The sequence below is a fragment of the Heteronotia binoei genome, chromosome 11 (assembly GCF_032191835.1).
Source record: "Heteronotia binoei isolate CCM8104 ecotype False Entrance Well chromosome 11, APGP_CSIRO_Hbin_v1, whole genome shotgun sequence".
Taxonomy (NCBI): domain Eukaryota; kingdom Metazoa; phylum Chordata; class Lepidosauria; order Squamata; family Gekkonidae; genus Heteronotia; species Heteronotia binoei.
This window is the reverse complement of record NC_083233.1, coordinates 52,865,766-52,888,396: the sequence shown is the minus strand read 5'-3', so window position 1 is coordinate 52,888,396 and position 22,631 is coordinate 52,865,766. Positions and strand designations below refer to the sequence as shown.

General features: G+C 46.3%; 1 protein-coding gene across 2 annotated transcripts in view; it reads left to right on the top strand.

Annotated features, from left to right (window-relative positions):
- Nucleotides 1–22,631, top strand: part of INPP5J (inositol polyphosphate-5-phosphatase J) — a 59,312-nt gene that overhangs the window by 4,983 nt on the left and 31,698 nt on the right. For both annotated transcript variants that reach the window (XM_060249226.1, XM_060249225.1), the window contains exons 2-4: nt 4,855–5,699; nt 13,896–14,006; nt 21,111–21,219. In XM_060249226.1, the coding sequence (XP_060105209.1) occupies nt 4,855–5,699; nt 13,896–14,006; nt 21,111–21,219 (1,065 nt within the window). The remainder of the gene's footprint in view (nt 1–4,854; nt 5,700–13,895; nt 14,007–21,110; nt 21,220–22,631) is intronic.

The following is a 22,631-nucleotide window of genomic DNA, read 5'->3' as shown; positions in this document are numbered from 1 at the left end:
CAGAATGGGTGCTGTTGACCACTGCAGAAGTGGGAGGGATAGCCAGAACATCTGCACACAGGTTTTGAAAGGGTTGTCATGTGACTGGTACAGAGCTGGATCCTTTTCTCTTCTTGGGAACTCATACCACAGAAGGAAGCTGGGGAGGCTGCTATATGCTGTGGCAGTGCATGACTTTTGAGCCCAACACCTGAGTTCAGTGGCAGCTTTTGGGATAAGGAAAAATAGTGATCTGCAAGGGAGTTCTTCAGAGCACATGTAGAGATGTTTCCTTTGTCCTGTGCAGACACAATTACCTATCGTGAGAACTTTAGTTCAGTAACTACCTCTTCTAAGAAGGCTATGTTTTATTACACTTTATTACATTATGAGGTTGGACTAGATGACTCTGGTGGTCCCTTCCAACTCTATGATTCTATGATTTATTACATTTCTGTCCTGTCCTTTCTTCAAGGGGCTCAAAGTATGTTGTTTTTTCCTCCTCTATTCTCCCATCACAACAACCCTGTGAGGTAGGCTGGGGGAGACAGTGACTGGCCCTAGGTCAACCAGTAAGCTTTGAGGCAGTGTGGGGACTTGAATTTGGGTCTCATATTAGTGTGGCACCTTCATCGCAACATCATGCAGGCTGAAGCCCCCATACCTTCCTATTAAAAAGTCATCTGCTGTATCTGTGTAAAGGACAGCAAGGAAAAATATCTGAGTCCTTTTAAAGAGAACTTTACTTAATAGAAGAAGAGTTGTTTTTTTTATACCCCACTTCTCTCTACCTTAAGGAGTCTCAAAGCAGCTTATAACTGCCTTCCCTTCCTCTCCCCACAGCAAGCACTTTGTGAGGTAGGTGGGGCTGAGAGAGCTCTGAGAGAGCTGTGACTGGCCCAACGTGACCCAGTAGGCTGTATGTGGAGGAGTGGGGAATCAAACTCAGTTCTCCAGATTAGAGTTCAGTGCTCTAGATGCTGTCTCTCTAGATTTAGTGTGGAAAGCTGCTGAATGGGTGTCCCTGAGCCACCCCACTATAAACTCTTACCTTGGCAAAATAACTTGAATGAAAGATAGAATCACTTTAGTAGTTTGTCATATTTTTACCTCTCTGACTTTGGGGCAGTTTATAAGATTCTTCAGCAGTTTATGTATTTCTTCAGCAGACTGGTCTGATTCCTAGTCTATTATGAGGCACAATCTACTGGCAATGTCTTGTTGAAATGAAGCCTGTAGAACAATACCTGCAGAGACCTTTCAGTTGTCCCCCCTCATCCCTGTTAGTCAAAGGTTTTTCCACAAAGTTATCTTGAGCCAGCCTTTCTTGTGGTGGAGGTGTGTGGTCCATTTGTCCTGGTATGGATGTCTTCCCCAGTGAAGGAACTAGGTTTTCCATAGGGTACATAGCATATTATGGCATGCTGAGATAGCATTAGCTGTTAATATCCTTGAACTTTCCACTCCTTGGATCTAAGCAATCCAGGCAACTATGCTCTTGTAAGAAGATAAGATTTCGTTTAATGCACAGATTAAAAAAAAGAACATGTAGGAGTAAAACCAGGGGGTGGCATTTATTCTGCAATAAAAGAAGTCTGTGGTATGAGTTTAACCATCTGTTGTGCGGTTGTCAGGCATATTCTGTACTACATTGTGTATTTTCCAGTAAAAATGCTGGGTAGGGATGGGCATCAACTGGGAACATGCGGCTTGGTTCATGGTGTACTTGATTTGTGAACTTTGAACTGTCACAAACTTTTAGCAGGCAAACTTAGGTTTGTGAGGATCATTAGGTGGTAGAATGCCCCACTCTGCATGCTGGAGACACCAGACTCTCAAGCGAGCTCCAACTTATTCTCGTCTACCTGACTTCCAGGTTTGGTGAGGATTGGATTTACAGGGTCCAAATTACAGCCACCCAAAGAAGGTGTCTCCAGGAAAGTGCTTTCTGGAGGAAATGACCACCTGTCATTTTCCCAAAAAGTACCTTCCTCCACCATGCACATCTACATGCTCTTCAAGTTCCACCTGGCCTATGTTGCTTTGAAATTTGGTAAATGTTTACATTGAGCAGAGACAGTCTGTCTGGAAATGTACCCATTCACTGACCACCCAAATCACCACAAACTGCTTGAAAGTTCATGACAGTTGACCTGCATGAACTTCACTTTGTGAACCATGAACCAGTGAAAATTCATCACAAACTTTAGTTTGTGAGCTGGTTCATGCCCATCCCTAATGCTGAATGCACAGACTATAAAAGCAGGGCTTTTTCTTGTAGCAGGAACTCATTCGCATATTAGGCCATAAACCCCTGAAGTAGCCATGTAAGCTCTTGGAGGATTGACTACATCAGGGGTATGTGGCCGAATATGCAAAGGAGTTCCTGCTACAAAAAAAGCCCTGCATAAAAGAATCATTCCATATGACAACCCTGCAAGTTTGGGGGCTGCCAGTCTTGTTTTAAGAAATAGGAAACTTGCCTGGAGGGGAGAAAGTGAGCCAAGGTTGCTATGTGAGCTTAATCAGAGCCCACCACCTGGTTTTGTTCACAGTCCCAAGAGCTATTAACTGGACCACACCAATGCCTATCTGAAGGCACCTTTTAAATGCACCCTGAGGATGGCCCATGTGTGGGACCCTGACATTTTTGGAGAGGGAGGTAGTGTCAAGAGTGCTTCTTGTCATGAGCACATCCAGTTTGGTCCAGCCTGTTGTAACCATGATAATTTGCTTTGCTTAGCTTGCTAATCCTCTGTGTTGTGTCTGTAACGGTGCACAAATATTTTTCCACCCTGGGAATGTGGTACGACTAGCCATTGAAGGTCAGCTGCTTCTGCTGCATATAGACTTTCACTTCTGAGAGTAATCTGCTTCAGCCAGAACTGTTAATGGGGGGTGGGGGGGATGCTTTCATTGGTAGAAAAAAAAGGTGCTTGGAGTTTAAACTTGTAAAGGTCTGGACAAAGGCTATGTCTGGATGCCTGAGCCTGGGGGCTCAGTTTCACCAAGACTCTGTCTTGGAACTGGAACTGGAATGTCTTATTAATGAATACACCTTGTTTGAGTTCATCATTGATGGGGATTGTGATCATTGATGGGGATTGTGTAGCACTTGACAGGTAGCAGCTTTCTTGCAGTGGTTATGTTAAATACTGGGAAGCCTGCAGACTCTTCTGCCCCTACTGCCCCTGGCATTGGCTATTGCCAAGAGAATGGGTGAAGCCCCCATTCAGAAGAGAGAGAACTCACCAGCTCCAAGGTTCCATGGCTGTTGGACGGCGCATGGAAAGCCAGCTGTCAGCTACTAGGGGAAGCTGGGCATGGAGGCATGGAAAGTGACTCATCTCTGTCCAAGAAAAGCAGAGAAAAGAAGTGGTCAGGATGGCTTCAGGTACCATTCTTGGAGGGGCTGTGAAACCACCAGAACAGATATTTTAAAATTCATGATGCAGTTCCTTCTCTATGAAAATGGGAGCTTTTGAATAAATCAGTTCCCTGGGCCATCCCAAGGTACACATTCATGGGGAGGAATTAAACCAACCTGGAGCCTTCCTTTAGGTAGTAGAAAATTACCAAAACACCATTGGGTCTAGTAGTGCCATACTAAGTGGGCTTATACCTGGATCTCTGTGGATTTAGAAGGATGTAACTCTGTTTAGGATGGCAGAACGTCCCAGCAAATTCCCCTTTTCAATGAGAATGACAGAGCAGACAAAACGGGAGGAATTTGTGAAATGCACAATTAACACATAGTACTCATTGCCAGAAGATGTTATGATAGCCACCAACTTGTGAGCTTCTAACAAAAGGCTTCTTGTGGTTTCTGAATTGGAAGCATCCATGCCTCAAGGTCAAATCACACACCACTCAGGCATCAGATTTTGGGCAGCATTAATGGTGATGGAGTGAAAACACAAGTGAGTTCAGGCACATAATCTGCCATGAAGTCCTCTTGTACAGATCTCATTGCAGTGAACAAGAGCTGTGAAAGAGTATGATAACTAATTTCAGTGGGGCATGCACTGCAGAACTTCCAATTGTCTTGTGTCTTGTGCCAGTTAGAAAGGGAGAGGTGCCAAAGTGTTTTGCACTAGCTCTGGGCTATTTTGGTTGGCCTTCACCAGCCACAGGAGCACACACAAACTACTGGCTTTTCTCTCTGTCCCTTGACCATTCAAACTATGGAAATCCAAAGTGGCAACTCAGTTTGTTGCATCCTTGAGTAAGCTCATTCTAGGGTGCTAAGAAATACCACAAAGTGACGCTGCTCCTTCAGTGGTGCCTAAAGGGGGCAGGAAGCAAGGAAGTTGGGCCTTTGGGTATATCTGTAGCTGTCCTGAGGAAGGGTGACTACTTCCAGGGAAGGGAGATGGCAAATGGTCTACCTAGAAAGGATTCCAAGTGGGCCATTGTTTAAGTTATATAACTCTTGTTTGATTGGGGGGGTTGTTTCCTGTGGGGATTTAAGGATTAGCCCCATGGTGCAGAGTGGTAAGTTGCAGTAATGCAGTCCAAGCTCTGCTCATGACCTGAGTTCGATCCCGGTGGAAGCTGGATTCAGTTAGATGGCTCAAGGTTGACTCATCCTTTTATCCTTCCGAGGTTGGTAAAATGAGTACCCAGCTTGTTGGGGGGAAAGTTTAGATGACTGGGGAAGGCAATGGCAAACCACCCCATAAAAAGTCTGCCGTAAAAATATCATGATGTGACATCACCCCCTCACCCACTCAGAGTCGGAAACAACTGGTGCTTGGGACTACCTTTACCTTTTACCTTTTTAGTGCAACCAAAAGGCCATGGAGGTCTTTTTTGAAGGAAGGATGTTTGTGGCTTGCTTGGTCTAATGAGCTTTCTCTGTTTTCCTTTTCCAAGATGGAGCCAAGTCACCATGGCAACCTGGACCAAGGCCCGTCTTCCCCTGTTGGGTCTCAGCCTGTGTCACCCCGGGGCAGCATTGTGGGACTGGTTTCACCTGGGTTGTTCCCCAACCAGCTCAGCACAGATGGAACTGTTAGGTACCAGCCTGAAGGATCCAGCAGCTCTATCAATACTGTGTACAGTGGAGGGAATGTTCCTCGTGGGACTAGACCCGACACCCTCTTTGACTCTTCCCACATTCGGTCACAACCTGATGGGTCTCGCCACTCGACGCTTGAGGCTGGTGGTAGGCAAATTCAGCCTCTCTCTCTGGATACTAGCAGAGCTCAGTCAGAGGGCTCTGGTGGGGCCCAGATGTTCAACACACCAAGTTTACGATCTCCAGTAGAACTGCGTCCACTTTCTCCAGCCTCTGGGAGCTCCTCTTCCCATTCCAATGCATCACCTACCATGAAACTTAGCCAGTCTCCCAGTCGTGGCATTATGCCTGGACTCTGCGCCTTGGACCCACTGACCTCTAGCATTTTGGCCACTGTGGAACTGAAGGACACCCTCCCAAAGGCTGAATCCAGTGACCATATCTGCCTGAATCGGACTGGCTCATCCCACAGACCTATGTCTCTCCCCAAAGCTGTCTCTAGTGAGTACATTTCAGGTGCAAGGGTTGCCCCTTCAAAATCATCTATGCTATCTAAAGCTGAGTCAGAGGAATTCATCTCATATGGGAGGACGGGGCACTCTTCCAGATCCCTGGATGTGAGCAGCAGCAACATTAATGTCAGAGAAAGCCTTCTGGGAAGATGGAACAAGCCCAAACCCAAGCCAGTCAATGAGTTTCGGTGAGGCAGATCTTGATGGGCTGTGGGGAAGGGGAAGGCTGCATGGTGGAGAAAATGGGTGTATTCAAACTCAGGCAACTGAGGTCCTGTCAAGATTTTGGGTAGGTTTTATACCAATTTAACTGGGTCTTTTCCTCTACTCTCAAATTCTGTGAAGGGTGCTTTAGTGAGGATGTGGAGAATTCTCTGAAAGAATCCTAATTCCCTCATAAATCTACAGTTTAGGGACCTCCCTGAAGAGAGGGAATGTGTATTCAGCCTGATTGTATTATGTAAGCTTCGTCTATGCATGCAGCGGAATGAGATGGTAGAATTCTGAGGTGGCAAAATGGACTCTACCACTTCAAAGTACAAAAGGGCTGTGTGTTGCATTTTAAATATTTTTTTCCTGTAAATAAAACAAAAGCTCAGGTCATCTAGGAAAAAGGCTCTAGCCTATCCCCTCGTATGCCATAGAAGTTTTTTATTTTCAGAGGATTATTAAGGTTGGGGAATTGGGAAAAGCAAGTTCCCTCACTACAGTTTGTAGTGGTACAGTCCATTTACCACCTCAGCTGCCTAATAGGCAGATCATTCAGCCTAATAGACAGATCAGGCTGTAGCTACGCCCTGTTCCACCAGCACCTGCAGTTTAGGTTACATTTGTGTGACTTGAAAAATGCTTTCAGTTTTGCATTGGGATGTGTAGTTGATATTCAGAGCAAACTAATCTAGAATGAAGAAGTAGGAGCTCAAATTAAGTGGCCTAATAAATCATGGAAAGATGTTCTTCGCTCTTGACGGGGGGCAGATATGAGTCCCTCAGTTTGCTGAATCTTCATAGAACTGGTCCAGGCAAGAACTTGCTTGCGCAATCTAAGGCAGGCCTTGTAATGTTGCTGCCTTTTTAAATGAATGTGCTGTGAAGTTGCAATGGGCTCATAGCAACCACTTCCACAAGGTGTTCCAGTTATGCAATGAGCCATTGCTTTTCTCCATATAGCAGCCCTGGCCTTCCTTTGTGATCTCTCTTCCAAGTATTGACCTTGGTCAGTCGTACTTAGTTTCCAAGCCCTGGTGAGCTTGAGCCACACTGGGCTAATAAAGCTTTGGATGCTCTGGCATGCCCTAAGAAATGGTAGGTGCATAAAGAATTGTGAAAGAACAGCAGGCCTGTTACTTCTGCAAGATGCTCAGCCTGAGAAATGGTGTCACTTGAAAATATTAGGGAAAGGTTTCTGTATAATGTGGCTGTGATGTGTGGTACCACTTCTCACATTATATAAGCACCTGGTATGCAGCGTTTTTCCAGCTGCTTCCTCTCCATTCTTGTTGTGCTTTCTGCTCCCTCAAATTCTGTGCTGAGTAGTGGTGTTTCCTGCAGGTGGGTAATCTGTGCAGTGTGCCAAAGTAACCTGATGGTAACTGCTGCAGTTTTAGCTGTGGTGGTCACAGGACATTACATGGACAATATTGCCAGCTATTTAGCTGTGACTTTTGTAATACATGTTCCAGCTAGGGTTGCTGCCAGGTCCCCCTTGGCCACTGGTGGGGGATGGGGAGTAGGAATCTCCTGGAGATTTTGGGATTGAATTCAGGGAGGACAGGGACAGGAACCTCAGTGGGGTTCAGTGCCACACCCTCCAAAGCAACCATTTTCTCCAGGGGGAGCTGACCTCTGTAATCTGGAGGTGAGCTATAATTCTGGGCGATCACCAGGTCCCACTTGGAGGCTGGCATCCCTAGCTCCAGCTCACAGAAGTGCAGAAATTGTGTTACAGTGTGTGAAAAAATAGTTATGGCCCTGCTCCATTGCTCTTAAATGCTTCCTTCAGGAACCCTGCTTTTATCTGTTTTGGTGTGAACTTGAGTTTCCCCAACACAATCACCTTGGACAACTGAAAGGGCACCTCAGTGGTGCAGGCAGACTTCAAGGTTTCAAGCACGGTTTAAAGGGCTCCTCTTAGTTATTCTTGTGATGAACTGGGGATGGCAAAGCCATGCATATTAAAATAATTGTTGAGATGACTCTATGCACCTCATAATAACTATTTCTGGTTTGGAATGTTTCTTTTTTGCCGTCAAGTAGCAGCTGACTTATGGCAAACTGGTAGAGCATTCAAAGTAAGAGGTGTTCAAAGGTGGTTTGCCATTGCCTGCCTCTGCACTGAGACACTGATATTCCTTGGAGGTCTCCCATCCAAATACTTATCAGGGCTGACCCTGCTTGGCTTCCAAAATTTGATAAGATCGGGCTAGCCTGGTCTATCCAGGTCAGGGTGCTTCTTTGGTGGACATACTTGGTACACTAGGGCTTATTTTATTGTTTATAGTAATTCACTATGAAAAACCCATACTACAGAGATCAGTTCCCCTGGAGAAAATGAATGCTTTGGAGGGTGGACTCTATGTTCTTGTACCCTTCTGAGATTCCTGTCCTCCCCAGGCTCCATTTCCAAATCTCCAAGAGTTTCCCAACTTGGATTTGGCAACCCTCCTCCCAGTCCCTACTGGTGACCAAGGAGGACACAGCAACCCTAGTCTCAATCCAGGCAGCCATTTTGCAATTTGTAGGAGAAAATGTGTGTGTCACAAGCTTCTGAACCCTGTCTGCTTGTATAATTTGCCATTTGTAATTCTCCACCACCACTACTTTTACTCCTACTGGCCTCCGCACATGACATTCTAAATCTTCTGCATCCTACTTGCTCCAGGGTTAAGAAGCCCCCCTTCCCCCCATCAGATGTCGTGTCAAAGGTTAAACAACTACACATTGTGTACCATTCTTCTTCAGGGAACCCAGAACTAGTTGTGCTTCTGTAGAATAATCCCTTAAAGGCTGAAACGGAAAAGCCAGAGATGTAATTCTCTCCTGTAGGCCCTGGGGCACTTGTCAGCCAGGCTGTTTTCCTCCAGCTGACTGCCAAAGGGACCATTCAGGTTGTGCTCAGAGGACCAGCAGGATTTAAATGCTTGGCATTGGCACATCTGATCCCTCCCCAAAAAAATATTTCTTGTCAATGAAACAAATTTCCTTCTTTGGGCTGCAGGAGCCATGAGGCTGCTGGAGGGGTATATGAAACGACAGTCTTGTATTGAGGATGTTGGCCTTCTTGACGTTTTGCTGGTTCCAGAGGCTAGAAGCCAGCTTGGCTTCTTTTCCACTGTTTAATTGTGCTAATGCCCCAGGATTTATTGCCACACTGCCATTGAGCACAGGACAGCCGAGGTCACATTGGCAGTTGGGCATGCCACTGTTGATCGCTTTTACACTTTGCGTTAATATGGCTTGAAACGTTTTACATATATTATTGCTACTGTCCTGAAAACAACCCTGTACAGTGGGGCACAAGCACTATTAGCCTGCTTCTGGAGATAGGACTAGGTTGTGAAGAACAGCTTGCTCCAATAATTTTGTGGCTGTGGTGTGAGCTGCACAGTCTGCTTCCTGGTTCCGTATTAGGCATAATACTACGTGAGCCACCATGCTCTGTAGGACGCAGGAAATCTAGAGTTGCCAGTTCTGGGTTTGGATATACCTGGAGATTTGAGGGTGGAGCCTGGGAGGGTGGACTTTAAAGAGGCGAGAGACCTCATTGGGATATAATGCCATACAGTCCACCTTCCAAAGCAGCCATTTTCTCTAGGAGAAGTGGAATAAATGTCTTAAATAATAAGAACATAAGAGAAGTCATGTTGGATCAGGCCAATGGCCCGTCCAGTCCAACACTCTGTGTCACACAGTGGCCAATATATGTGTGCGTGTATACACACACACATATACACACATATATATACACACGTGCACACACACACTCATATATATACATACTGTGGCTAATAGCCACTGATGGACCATGATGCTCCATGTTTTTATCCAGTCCCCTCTTAAAGCTGGCAATAAGTAAGCAATCTGTGTCTAGCGATCAGCTGTAATTCTGAAAGATCTCCAGCCCTCACCTGGAGACTGGCAGCCCTAAGAAGATCCTACTGGCATTGCTTGCCTCTTTTTTGATGGTGGGAAAAGAATTCTTAGGTCCTCCTTTGGGAAGGGAGGAGCCAGGAAGGGGCCTGAAATCTTTCCTCCCTTTCAGGCTTCCAGGAGCTACTAACAGCAATCAGACAAAGATTCCCTTTGCTGAGCCCTTCAAATCACAACTTGTATGAAAACACATAGATGATTTGCCAGTGACCAACTCAGCTCTGAGAGCAACCAAGACACCTTTGAGCTTTGTCCTCTAGTTCCACCCCCCTCCCCATAGCATCCCACCTTCCGTAGCAGGCACATCCCTGATTTCTGTTTGGTCATGCACCTATGAATGGTCTTGTGCTAATTACTCTGATTTATAGTTTATGCCTTACACTGTAACTCAGACATTTGCAGTACTGCGCATGAGGCACCTCCAAACCATATGTCCAGCTCCAGAAAGGAGGGAATTGCTCATCTCTGTGGAGGAGTGGCCCTCTCTGGGTTAGGAAATTCCTGGAGATTTTGTAGGTGGAGCCTGGGGAGCGTGGATTTTGAGAGAAGGACTCAGCAGGGTACCCTGCTATACAGTCCACCCTCCAAAGCAGCCATTTGCTCCAGGGGAGCTGCTCTCTGTAATCTTGAGGCCAGTTGTTATAGCGGGAGATCTCCAGACCCCACTTGGAGGTTGGCAACCCTACGTTACACAAAGAAGACTTCTCTCAATGCTGCAGTTCTTTCCCAAGACACGCCAATGGGGATCAAATGGAGTTGCCACCTCTGGGTTGGGAAATACCTGGAGATTTTGAGGGTGGAGTCTGAGTAGGATGGGGTTTGGGGAGGGGAGGGGAGGGACTTCAGTGGAGTATAATGCCACACAGAGGGCACCATCCAAAGTGCCCATTTTCTCCAGGTGAACTGATCTCTTGTCACCTGGAAATCAGCTATAATGAGACATCTCCAGCCACCACCTGGAGGTTGGAAACCCTAGTAGAGGGGCTGAGACTTTGTAACTGGAGCATCTTATGTGATGAAATTGCACCCCAGTGCCTCCATTTAGAAGGTTCTCAATGCCCTTGTATTCAAATTATTTCTACAGAATCTCAAACTTCGCAGCAGGGCTGATTAGGGTTGCCAAGTCCAATTCAAGAAATATCTGGGGACTTTGGGGGTGGAGACATTAGGGGTGGAGCCAAGATCAAGGCTGTGACAAGCATAATTGAACTCCAAAGGGAGTTCTGGCCATCACATTTAAAGCAACGGCACACCTTTTCAATGCCTTCCTTCCATAGGAAATAATGAGGGATAGGGGCACCTTCTTTTGGGACTCATAGAATTGGACCCCCTGGTCCAATCTTTTTGAAACTTGGTGGGTATTTTGGGGAGAGGCACTAGATGTTATACTGAAAATTTGGTGCCTCTAACCCCCAAAACAGCCCCCCCCCAGAGCCCCAGATACCCGTGGATCAATTCTCCATGATTTTGTATGGGAATAAATCTCCATAGGGAATAACAGAATTCCCAGCAGACATTTCCCTCCCCTCCCCCCATTTTCTGATGACCCTGAAGCGGGGGGAGGGTCTCCAAACCGGGGGATCCCCTGCCCCCACCTGGGGATTGGCAACCCTAGGGCTGATGCCTGCCAAAGTGCATCTGAATTGACCTCCTGAATTGAACCAAGTTCTGTCTACTCTGGGTTGGCAGATCCAAGTAGGGAAATCTGTGAAAGTTTTTTTTGGGGGGGGTGCAGTCTAGAGTTGCTAGTCTCCAGGTGGTGACTGGAGAACTGGCGATCTCCAGGTGTCAGAGCTTTTCTGCAGGGGAACAAATCTATGTAGTCTGGAGATCAGTTGTAATTCTGGGAGATTGGCAGGACCCACCTAGGGGTTGGGAACCCTCTCCTCCCAACAACAGCCAGCTCGCTGCTCCCTGGAATCTACAAGGAGGACCTGAAAGAAACCCTCTCCCTTGTTGCCTGCCCTCAATTCCTAGTGGTATGCTTTGCACGCTCAGATTAAATTTATCTGTCAGGATTTATAGCCACTGGCAAACCTAGTCTTACTTTTGAACAAATCCAGTCCAGTGTTCATTGTTCCATTGTTTCCTCAATATTCATTTTGTATAGGAAGTTTTAAGGTACTCACCTTTACTTATTTTTTTATGAGCTTATTTTTTAGAGAAAGACAAAATCCAGTTATTTTTACAGTTAAAGACATGAAAGGCCCACACATCATTGGTATTATGTGTATACTGTTAAATATTCTGCATATTTATATTAGTGCTCTGCTACCCAAGGGGCATGTAACTTTTGTTGTTTTCAGTTTACTGACTAAATTACTAAGATGTGTTTAGTGCCAGTATTGCTAGGATGGGACCATGATTGTAAACAGAGCAGGGTTCACCTGGATGAAGAAATACAGAGTGAATAGAGATTGTAGGGTTGCCAAGTCCAATTTAAGAAATATCTGGGGACTTTGGGGGTGGAGCCAGGAGCAAGGGTGTGACAAGCATAATTGAACTCCGAGGGAATTCTGGCCATCACATTTAAAGGGACAGCACACCTTTTAAAATGCCTACCTTCCATAGAAAATAATGAAGGATAGGGGCACCTTCTTTTGGGGCTCATAGGATAGGGGCACCTTCTTTTGGGGTCCCCTGGTCCAATCCTTTTGAAACTTGGGAAGTATTTTGGGGAGAGGCACTAGATGCTGTACTGAAAATTTGGCGTCTCTACCTAAAAAAAACAGCCCCCCCAGAGCCCCTGATACCCGCAGATCAATTCCCCATCATTCCCTATGGGAATCGTTCATGGAGGTGCATAATGGCTGTGGGGGCGGGGCTTTCCCTGCCAGCCAGCTGGCTGGGGGGAGGGGGGAAGCCTGTAAAACCGGGGATCCCCCGCTGGGACCTGGGGATTGGGAAGCCTAAGAGATTGCCATTTGTTTCCAGGATATGTGGTCACCTAATCACATGGAATGCTGGCTGGATGTGGCATCTGCCAGTGTGGTACCTATAAAGCCTTGAGTGCAGGACAAGGATCTGGGAGACTTAGGTTTGAATATTGACTCTGCCACAGAAACTTGCTGGGTGACTTTGGGCCAGTCACACACACAGCCCACCCGACCTTACATGGTTGTTGTGAGAATAAAACAGAAGTAAAGAGAATTATGGAAGCAGCTTTGGAGAGGAGAGGGGTGAACCCTCAGTACCTGTATACTCCCCCCCCCCCAACAGGGAGAATAGGAGCTGGTGGGGAGGGGTGATTGAGGTTTGAAAAATGGGATGATGGGAAAGAGTTAATTTTAATTTTTCAAGTTGAAGCCCCAGTCATCAACACAGCTGTTTTTTTCCATTTCAAAGAAAACCTGGGAAAATCAGTCAAGGATCTCATGCAGGTCATCTACATTTGGGAACAACATGAGGATTGGTTTTATGCAAGAGATGGGAGTTTTGTGCCATCAATATGCACACCGCCACCTTTCTGTTTGTGAGCAGAGCATGCAGGGAAGGGAAGAGTGGCTGTAGGCCTCCCCTCCCCCCCCACAGTCTTTGCAACCACAAATGGCCTCATAGGGCTACTTCAGGTTCCCTTGTAAAAATCAGGTTACTTTTGTGGCTATGTGTAAGTTTCACAATGGAGCTGTCAGAAGCTTTATGGAGCAGTTTGATGTGTGCCTCTAGGAAGCACCAAGCTCCCATCTCGCATATGATGCAAAGTTCTTATGTTGTTCCCTGCAAGCCCAAGGACTTTTCAATGTGTAAATCTGGCCCTCAACCAATGAGTGTACGGTCAAAATGGGAATATCGACCAGCATCTCTGTCACGTCAAGCATCTTGGCACAAGGGCCATGCAAAATCCTTCAGTTCGATTTATGTAGGCTACAAGTTGAGGACCTGCAAAATGCCGGGGGGGGGGGGAATAGGGAGATAATGGATTGGAAAATACCCCTCCCCCAGTCCAACAGAGTGACACTATTGATCTATAGAATCTATCCTCCAAAGCAGCCATTTTCTGCAGGGGAAATTATCTTGGTCTTCTGAAGATCAATTGACATAGCAGGAGATCTCCAAGTGCCACCTGGAGGCTGACAACCCGTGGTTTTTCTGTGGAATCCTACGTGGGAGGGACTACATGGCACAAACTAGCAGAAGGGAGGCCCGTCTGTGCACTAGCCTATAGGTTTATGTTGGGGGTCATGGCCACCTGTTCCAGTTACTTATTGCCCATTTCCTGCTCTTTCCTCTCTTAGCATCACCGTGGTAACCTGGAATGTTGGCACAGCCATGCCCCCCAGTGATGTGACATCCCTTCTGCACCTTGACCCAGAGGATTCCAACGACACCGACATGGTTGCCATTGGGTAAGGAAAGCGGCCGGGCGGCCAAGAGCTATTCTTCTCGGGGTGGTGGGAACCCCTTTGGGGCAACGTCATTGATAGTGTTGTTGTTGTTACTGTTGTCGTTATTTCTGACCACCCTTCCCTGTGGTTGGGCTCAGGGTGGTTTATATCAGGTAGACACAAAACCAGATTAAAACCAACATAAAAGTAAAACATCAGATTCCCTAAAAAGCAGATGGCATCAAAATCCCAGTAATGCCGCTGTCTAAGTCCCAGCGGTGGGGTGTGTGTGCGGAAGAGGGAGTGCCAAATTGAACCGTTGCTGCACTCAACTAAATGCCCAGCAGAACATCTCTGCCTTATAGGCCCTGTGAAAAGATAGTAGATCCAACAAGGCCTGGATGGAATTTGGCAGAGTTCGACCAGGGTGGAAAAGACCTTGGCTCTGGATGAGGACAGCCTGATATCTCTCAGGCCAGGGACCACCAGCAAATGTAGATCACCAGAGTTCAAGGCTCCCCTAGGGTTATACCAGAAGAAGCGGTCCTGAAGACATGTGGGTCCCTGGCTGTTAAGGGCATTAAAGGTCAACACCAACACTTTGAACCTGATTTGGTACTCCACTGGAAGCTTTTGCCGCACCAAAGAGATGTGAGCTGTGTGCAGGGTCCCTGTTGCTGCCTTCTGAACCAGCTGGAGTTTCCAGGTCAGCCTCAAGGGTAGGCCCACACACAGTGAGTGAGCTACAGTAATCCAGTATGGACTGGAAACATGTACAGCTCAAAACAGATGAGAGGCTTAGAGATAACTGGCTCTCTCTCCATAGTCTTTTAAGGTCAAATTACAGACTCAGCCTCCACTTGGATAAAGGCCACATGGGAATAGCAGAGTGATTTCAACTCTGTCAACCCCCCCCCCCCCACAGTTTTGCAGATTAAAACCAGGGCATCTGCATGTTTATATGTCCTAGAGGTACAAGAAGGGCGAAAAACAGATAAACTTTTCCCTGCTTCTAAAGGGTAACCACAATATGGATGGTGGTTTAAATTAGCAAAACCATGCAGAGGTGGGTTAAACACCCCTCTCTCTCCCTATGTGCAGCTGCAATTTGACTTTAAAAGGATGGTTTTCTCCCTAATGCCTATATGACCATAAGAGAGTCATTCACGGACTATGGGCAGGTCATACAAGTATACATACTTGGGAGAGAAACTGAGTTGTGCTTTGGAATATGAGGCTGCCACATTAGATGCATCCATGATTTTGTGCTCCTCAAAGCAGTTGGTCCCATGCAGCACCAATCCTTTCTCTGTACACTTTATTATTTATGTTACCTGGGATTGCCATATCCCCTCATGGCCAGCTGCCAGGTATGGGGAGTAGGATTGCCAGATCCAGGTTGAAAAACTCCTGGAGATTTGGGAGTGTAGCTTGGGGAGTACATGGGACTCCATGTGGTATAATGCCATCGAGTCCACCCTCCAAAGCATCCATTTTCTTTTTGTAGTCTGGAAATTTGTGATTCTAGAGAATCCCCAGGTCCCACCTGGAGGCTGGCATCCCTAAATGGGAACTCAAAGCAGCCTGTTTTGTTCTCCTTTCCTCCATGTTATCCTCACAACACCCCTGAGAGGTAGGCTAGGGTGAGAGTGTGTGATTGGCTCAAGGTCAACTGGCAAGCTTCCATGGCAGAGTGCGGATTTGAACCCGGGTTTCTTAGATCCTAGTCTGGCATTTTAATGACTGCACTATGCAGTGACATCATCCCTCTTGAGCAGGGTGCATATGGCACAGTGGAATGTGTGTTGACCTCCCGCTGAGGAAATAAAGTTTACATGGAGCCTACTTTTATCTTTAAGTAAAGAAATATGAGAGCTTTATGAAGATAACCTAGAGACAGCATTCTAGTCTAACTAGATGTACTAGGATGGACGGTGGTGCACAAGGCATGTCGTACCCTAATGGTTCCAGAATGGAGTGAAAGACAGAAGGTGTTAGTCGGAAGGAAAGAAGATTCTCTGAGGGTAGCAGCCTGGATATCAAAGGGACAATATCAGAGCAGTAGAAAGGAAAAGATGTACAGGTCCCAACCTGTCTATCTCTCTGACTGTCTATAGTCCCCCTCTGAAGTCTGAGGGAAGAAATAATTCAAAGTCCTTCACTTCCAACAACCTCAGGGGCAAATGGATGCACTAGGGTTCCAACTGCAACCAGTGCAGCATCTTAATCTGTGCAATTTGGGGAGTCTCAAAAGTGTCCTCATTTCCTGGGGGGAAAAAGAATCTTTTTGCTACAGGAGTTAAGCATGCCTCTATTTTTCATCCAGGAAAAAAAAAATCCAGCTGTGCTTGGGAAACACTGGCATGGCAAATTCCAACCCCCTTTTGAAGTTCATTTGGACTTTGATTCCCAGCAAAACCCATTAGGATCTCAGCCAGTAGATGATCCCTTAAGGCAGTGTTGGTGTAGCTCCCCCCCCCCTTGGGCCTGCTGGTTCACTTCTTTTCTCTTTAAAACATGCTGTGGGAGCCTCTTCCTCCCCAAAGGTCAATTGCTGCTTTTTGCCGAAATGGGACCATGTGGGCATAAATGCTCTTGCTTCTTGTTTTGCTGGAACAAATCCCTTCCCTTAGCATCACTTAACGGTGCTGCAAATTCCAGTCAGTTCAGCAGACAAGCCTTGCCTAGGTGTGTGTGAGAGGGTGGAGGGGGGTGGGGAGAGACAGCTCTCTCCTCAGGGTATTTTGTGCAACCAGGAAGATGCAAACAGGCTGAGGTTATGGAAACAATTGTACTACAGAAGAGAAGGCAAGAGACTGGCAAACAAAGAATGTATCAGAGAGGGAAAAACACAGTCTGTGGAGAAAGAAAAAAAAATCTGCTCTTTAAATGTTAACATTGAATATTCTCCAAATATTCTCTGAATGCTTGACTACTTGCAGAATGTTCACTGAACATTTACCATAAAACACAAGTCTCGTCTCCTTGCAAACTAACTACTTAAAACCAACAGGATTTAGAAATTTTAAAAATGCTAAGCAAAAAATTGCATAGAATAAGAATGAGTAGGGATCAGGGACCTTGAGGATCTTTCTTGCTTCCTCTGGCACAAGGAGACTTCTGCTGATGCAAGAGGCTCTTTTGCTAGATCTTGCATTTGATGCCTGCGTAAATCAAAGCCATCAATCAAAGCCAGCAAGCCTAAACTGTAATCCTGTGCAAAGATAGGCATGCCTGAATGCATTGATTTTGGTGGGTTTAGAAATCCCTAAGGTGTATTTATGAATATGCACATGATATACTGATCTTAAGCATACATTGAACAAAACCCTTAAGCCTAATGGCCACCAACCATTTCCTTAAGGTTAGATTTGGTTCCTGTTTGGTGTGGTTCACTTTTGTATGGGCCTGGAGGAGAAATCTAGGCTCTGGGTTATTATGCTCAGCCAGGCTAGAGTAAGGTGTATAAAACAACTCTTCTCTTCTAGTTCTCAGAGACAAACTAGACAGTGTAGCACCCACAGGTCAGACCCATGACTACCAATGCCATTTTAGAGAAGAATCTGGCTATTACGGTTGGCCATAAGAAGCATTGCTCTACATTCAGGTTCTTTAGAGGTACAGCCAAACACTGCGTTGCACATAAAGGGAGAGCCAGTTTGGTGTAGTGGTTAAGTGTGCGGACTCTTATCTGGGAGAACCGGGTTTGATTCCCCACTCCTCCACTTGCACCTGCTGGAATGGCCTTGGGTCAGCCATAGCTCTGGCAGAGGTTGTCCTTGAAAGGGCAGCTGCTGGGAGAGCCCTCTCCAGCCCCACCCACCTCACAGGGTGTCTGTTGTGGGGGAGGAAGGTAAAGGAGATTGTGAGCCGCTCTGAGACTCTTCGGAGTGGAGGGCGGGATATAAATCCAATATCTTCTTCTTCTTCTGTTGCCAAGGTAGGGCTGATAAGGGATTGAGGGGATTTACCAGGAGAAAGAGAAAGGCCCAGGCCATGTCACCGGCATCATGCAGGAAGTGATATCATCATGCCAGTGACTTCTGACTGATGTTGTGGTAATTGGGGAAAAACTCTATGGTAAAACTGGCTTGCCATAGAGTTTTTGCCCAAATACCAGAGTGTTGCTCAGAAATTGCTGGCATGATGAAACCATTTCCTGTGCAACGTCAGTGACATGTCCTAGACTTTCCTCTTTCTACTGGTAAGTCCCCCTGCCAGCCAGCTGATTGGCAACTGGAGGGCAGAGCCTGGTGGTGGGGGCCCCCCCACCTCCAATAGCGGGGTCTGGCAATCCTATGTCAGGGTCTTCAGAGTACTGATGAAGAAAGGCAAGACTGGTTTTCAGTCTCTTGTCTTGAGAATGCTTTAACAATATGTCCTTAAGCTAAATTTAAAACACACTATTCATTACAGTTACAAATAAACCCACAAATGAACATAACTACGTTTCGCTGTGGGTTACGGAGTCGTGAAGTCAGCTGGCTGTCAGTGTTTCGGTCACAGAAATTTCCCTTTGGGCTACTGGTTTTACTGTTCCATGCCTGCCCTTTTCCTCTTCTATCCCATGTCCTCTCTATCCACTTTCTTCTCTTTTTTTCCTTCTTCTATTCCCTCAGATCTTTCTTTACCTCCTTCTTATGCCACTAATCAACTCCTTCCTCTCTGATACAATATTTGCGCCCCTCTCCTCACTTACTTCTCATCATACTAGATGCAAAGCAGGAAAAAGCCCCTCTAAGTTCTGTGTAGAAGAGGAAACTGCAGAAGATAGTGCTTTTTCTTTGCTATGTGACAAACCTGCACCTCTCCTAATCCCCACACTTTATACCAGACGGAAAGGTGTGGGAGCAGGTGTAGCCTCTAGCCAGCTGTTTCTGGTCACCTTCGCTGACCTCAAGATCCTTGGAGACTCTAGGCTTGCCAGATTTTTTCTTTGCTGCTGTGTCTTTAGTTGCAGCATAACCTGTGGAAACTGCTGATGCTTTACCTGATTTGGAGATAAGAGGTGGGGGGGAAGCTTCACTCAACTGATTTCTGTGTCTATTGAGTGGGTTTGAATGGCATAAGAGTGCCACATCCCCCACAAAAAGTGTCAACCTAAAGGGAAAAAGGGAGAGGGAACAAAGAAGAGGCATCTCATGAGTCAAGGACTGGAACCAGGTGGGTCAGTGGGCAGAGGTTCAGTATACCTGGTGGCTTAAGAATGATGGGGAAGCTGGGGACAGCAGCAGAAGCTTTCAGGTTTGGTAGAAAGTAACTAGTCTCTCCAAAGGGAGTTCTGGCCATCACATTTAAAGGGACCACATACCTTTTAAATGCCTTCCCTCCATTGGAAATAATGGATAGAGGCAGCTTCTTTTGGGGCCTCATAGAATTGGACCCCCTGGTCCAATGTTTTTGAAATTTGGAGGGTATTTTGGGGAGAGGCAATGGATGCTATGCTGAAGGTTTGATGCCTCTATTTAAGAAAACACCCCCCCCTACAACCCCAGTTATCCATGGATCAATTATCCTAGGAATCGGTCTCCATAGGGAATAATGGAGTGCCCAGCAGACATTCCCCCCCCCCCCCCGCTTTCTGATGACCCTGAAGTGGGGAGAGGGCCTCCAACTGAGGGATCCCCTGCCCCCACCTGGGGAGTGGAAACCCTAGTTCGTGCAACTGAACAGAACTCCTGAGATCTGAACCACAGAAATCCAAATTATCTGGTTAACTGAGAGTATCACCTGAAAAGCCTCCCTTGCTTGCTGCCTGCATCCAGAAGCTGTGCTTTTAAGGTGACGCTCTGCCAATCTCTAGGTTTTTTTGTATAGAGAGACAATAGGTTTCTCCCACAAGAGCAGTGTGAAAGGGGAGGCCATTACAGCCCAGGCATTCCAATTTCACCTGTCTGGACAAACAGATTTTGCCGGAGGGGATTTAAAAACCTGTCAGACACTGGTGTTTTCTACAAGGGGACAGGCTTGGGTCATCCCTGTTGCTGCTCCAGCTTTTAATACAGTGTAGCAGTGACAGGGCTTCCACACAGTAAGTTTCCCCAGTAGTCTAAGGGAGGTACTGTGTCTCAGTAGTAGAGCACCTGCTTAGTATGCAGAAGATCCCAAGTTCAATCCCTGGCATCTCCAGTTAAATAGATCAGGTAGTAGATGATGTGATGGACCTCTACTATTGCCAGTCAGAGTACATTGATGGACCAACAGTCTGAACCATAGAGCCATAGAAGCATAGAGTTCAGGGTCATCTAGTCCAACCCCCTGCACAATGCAGGAAATTCACAAATACCTCCTCCCCCCACACCCCCAGTGACCTCTGCTCCATGGCTGATTCTGTATAAGGCAGCTTCATTTAATTGCATTAATTTAATGTAATTAATGTAATTTAATTGCATTATATCAATATGCTGTTATAGCTGAACATGCATCAGGTTCTCTGGATTCCCACATTTAATTATTTTTTTAAAACACCCCACCCCATTTCACTGCAGATATATCTTTGCAAGGAAAGGGGTTAGGGGCTTATTGTTTTTGCAATGAAAGCTAGAAATTCTAAGAATGTGATACATATCTGGGAAGAGACATTTCCAGGCATGGTGGAATGATGGCATGGCACCTCTTCATTACAGATTAAATACCAGGGGGAGCATTTCTGAATTAGCAGCACTCTGAAGCCCTGACTCACTTTCTTTCCCCCTGCATTGATCACAGCTGTGTGCTCCAGTGGTTCCTATTTCCTGCTTCTGTGATAGCTGTTCCTGGTAAATTGCTCTCCCTGGATAGTCATTTTGGGGAATGCCTTTTGAAATAAAACTGTTAAGATGATTTACTTGCATAACCATTCAGCTCTCAACCTCTTCCCCTCTTTCTTGAGTGAGGAATGGATGCATCTTTGTATCTGTAATGTACATGCATGCAAATACAGCTCATAACCACTGGCGCCCCAGAGAGAAAAGCCTCTCACTCAAAGAAACTTGTTTTGAGCCATAGGGCCCTTGGGGTACATTTCTAATATATCTTTAGCCAGAAGAAGAAATTTTTTTGTTGTTTAATTGGGATTGGACAAACTGAGTGGCGCCATGTGCTTTCCATGTACCGACTGGTTGGTGATTCTGAGCTTGTTTGCAGGCTGCAGGAAGTAAACTCCATGATCAACAAGAGACTGAAGGATGCCCTCTTCACCGACCAGTGGAGTGAACTGTTCATGGAAGTGCTGAGCCCATTTAATTTTGTCCTGGTAAGCACTGAGCAAGATCTGGCTGACAATGGCGAAAAACGATAAAGTACATTAAAAAATAGAAACAATCATGTTTAGCACAGTCAGCATTCAAAACCCTTCATTAGCACCATCACGGGAGTGTCTGTAAGGACAGATGTGGTGGGGTGGTTGTCCCAAAATTGCAGTTTGAGGGCTGAGAGGTAGTCGCTTGGCCAAGGCCACGTGGGAGAGGCTCCTTAGCTGGGGGCTATTCCTAGGATCACAGCACCTTCTATTCACTACTGGAGGCCATTATAAAAAGGATTGCACCAACTGGGCTAGCTTGAGCTGGTTCTTTTTCATACAGCCATGGGAGCATCAGCTGGATTGGACCAGTGGTCCATCTAGTTGAACATCCTGTTTCATGCTGCAGCCAACCAGTTGCCATAGAGGGCAAACAAGGCATAGAGACTGAGGGCTTCTTCTGCTGTTGCATTCAGAGATTTGCTGCCTCTGGATATGGTTTGCTGGTTCTGGGAAAATATATTTTGAGTTTCCAGGGTCCTTTGGTGTGTTAAGCCCTTGGTGTTTCATCGCTTACACAGAAGTCTTTAGGGACTGTTCCTGAACAGTGAAATGAAAACAAAGAAAGGCATTTCCCTTTTGAATTAGGGATGCCAGCCTCCAGGTGGGGATCCCTGGAATTATAGCTTATCTCCAGACTATAGAGATCAGTTCCCTTGGGGAAAATGGATGTTTTGGTATGTGGACTCTATGGCATTGTGCCCCACCATGGTCAGTGCCCTCCCCAGGCTCCATCCCTAAATCTCCAGGAATTTCCCAACCTGGATCTTGCAACCCTTCCTTGCCATCCCCTGCTGATGGCCGGGGTGGACTGGCAACCCTATTTTAATGGATGTTTGGAGGGTGCATTGAGATGGTTTGGGAGACTGAATCATGAAGGGCAAGAAACATAACGAGCCCCTGAATCAGTCGTAGGACACACAGAGAGACCTCAGGAAGCTCATGTTTGGGACCCCCTTCTTTCCTGATGTCCTTAAAAAGAGATCATCAGTTGCTCAGCTCCGTTATCTGATCTAGTTTAAAGTGGTGCAGAATACCCTCCCTTCTTGCAATAGTCCTCTCTTTTTGCCAGCCCTCCTGCTAAAAGGAGACAGCCTGAACCTCACTTTGCACAATGGTCCAGTAACAGCCAGAGAGGAAACCTGACCTCCTTCAGCATGCTCCCACCACCAGTGATAATGATGCCACTAGAGACTTTGACATCACAAGGAATTGCTGCCATCTTCACTCTCCCAAAATACAGAATCAAAGTTAGTGCTGCCCTGAGCATCTGTGAAATCTTGCATAGTTGTGTGCAAGAGTGCAAAAAGTTCTGGAATATTTTGGACACCCTGGATTCTCAGGAGTATACAAATATTCTTTTATGT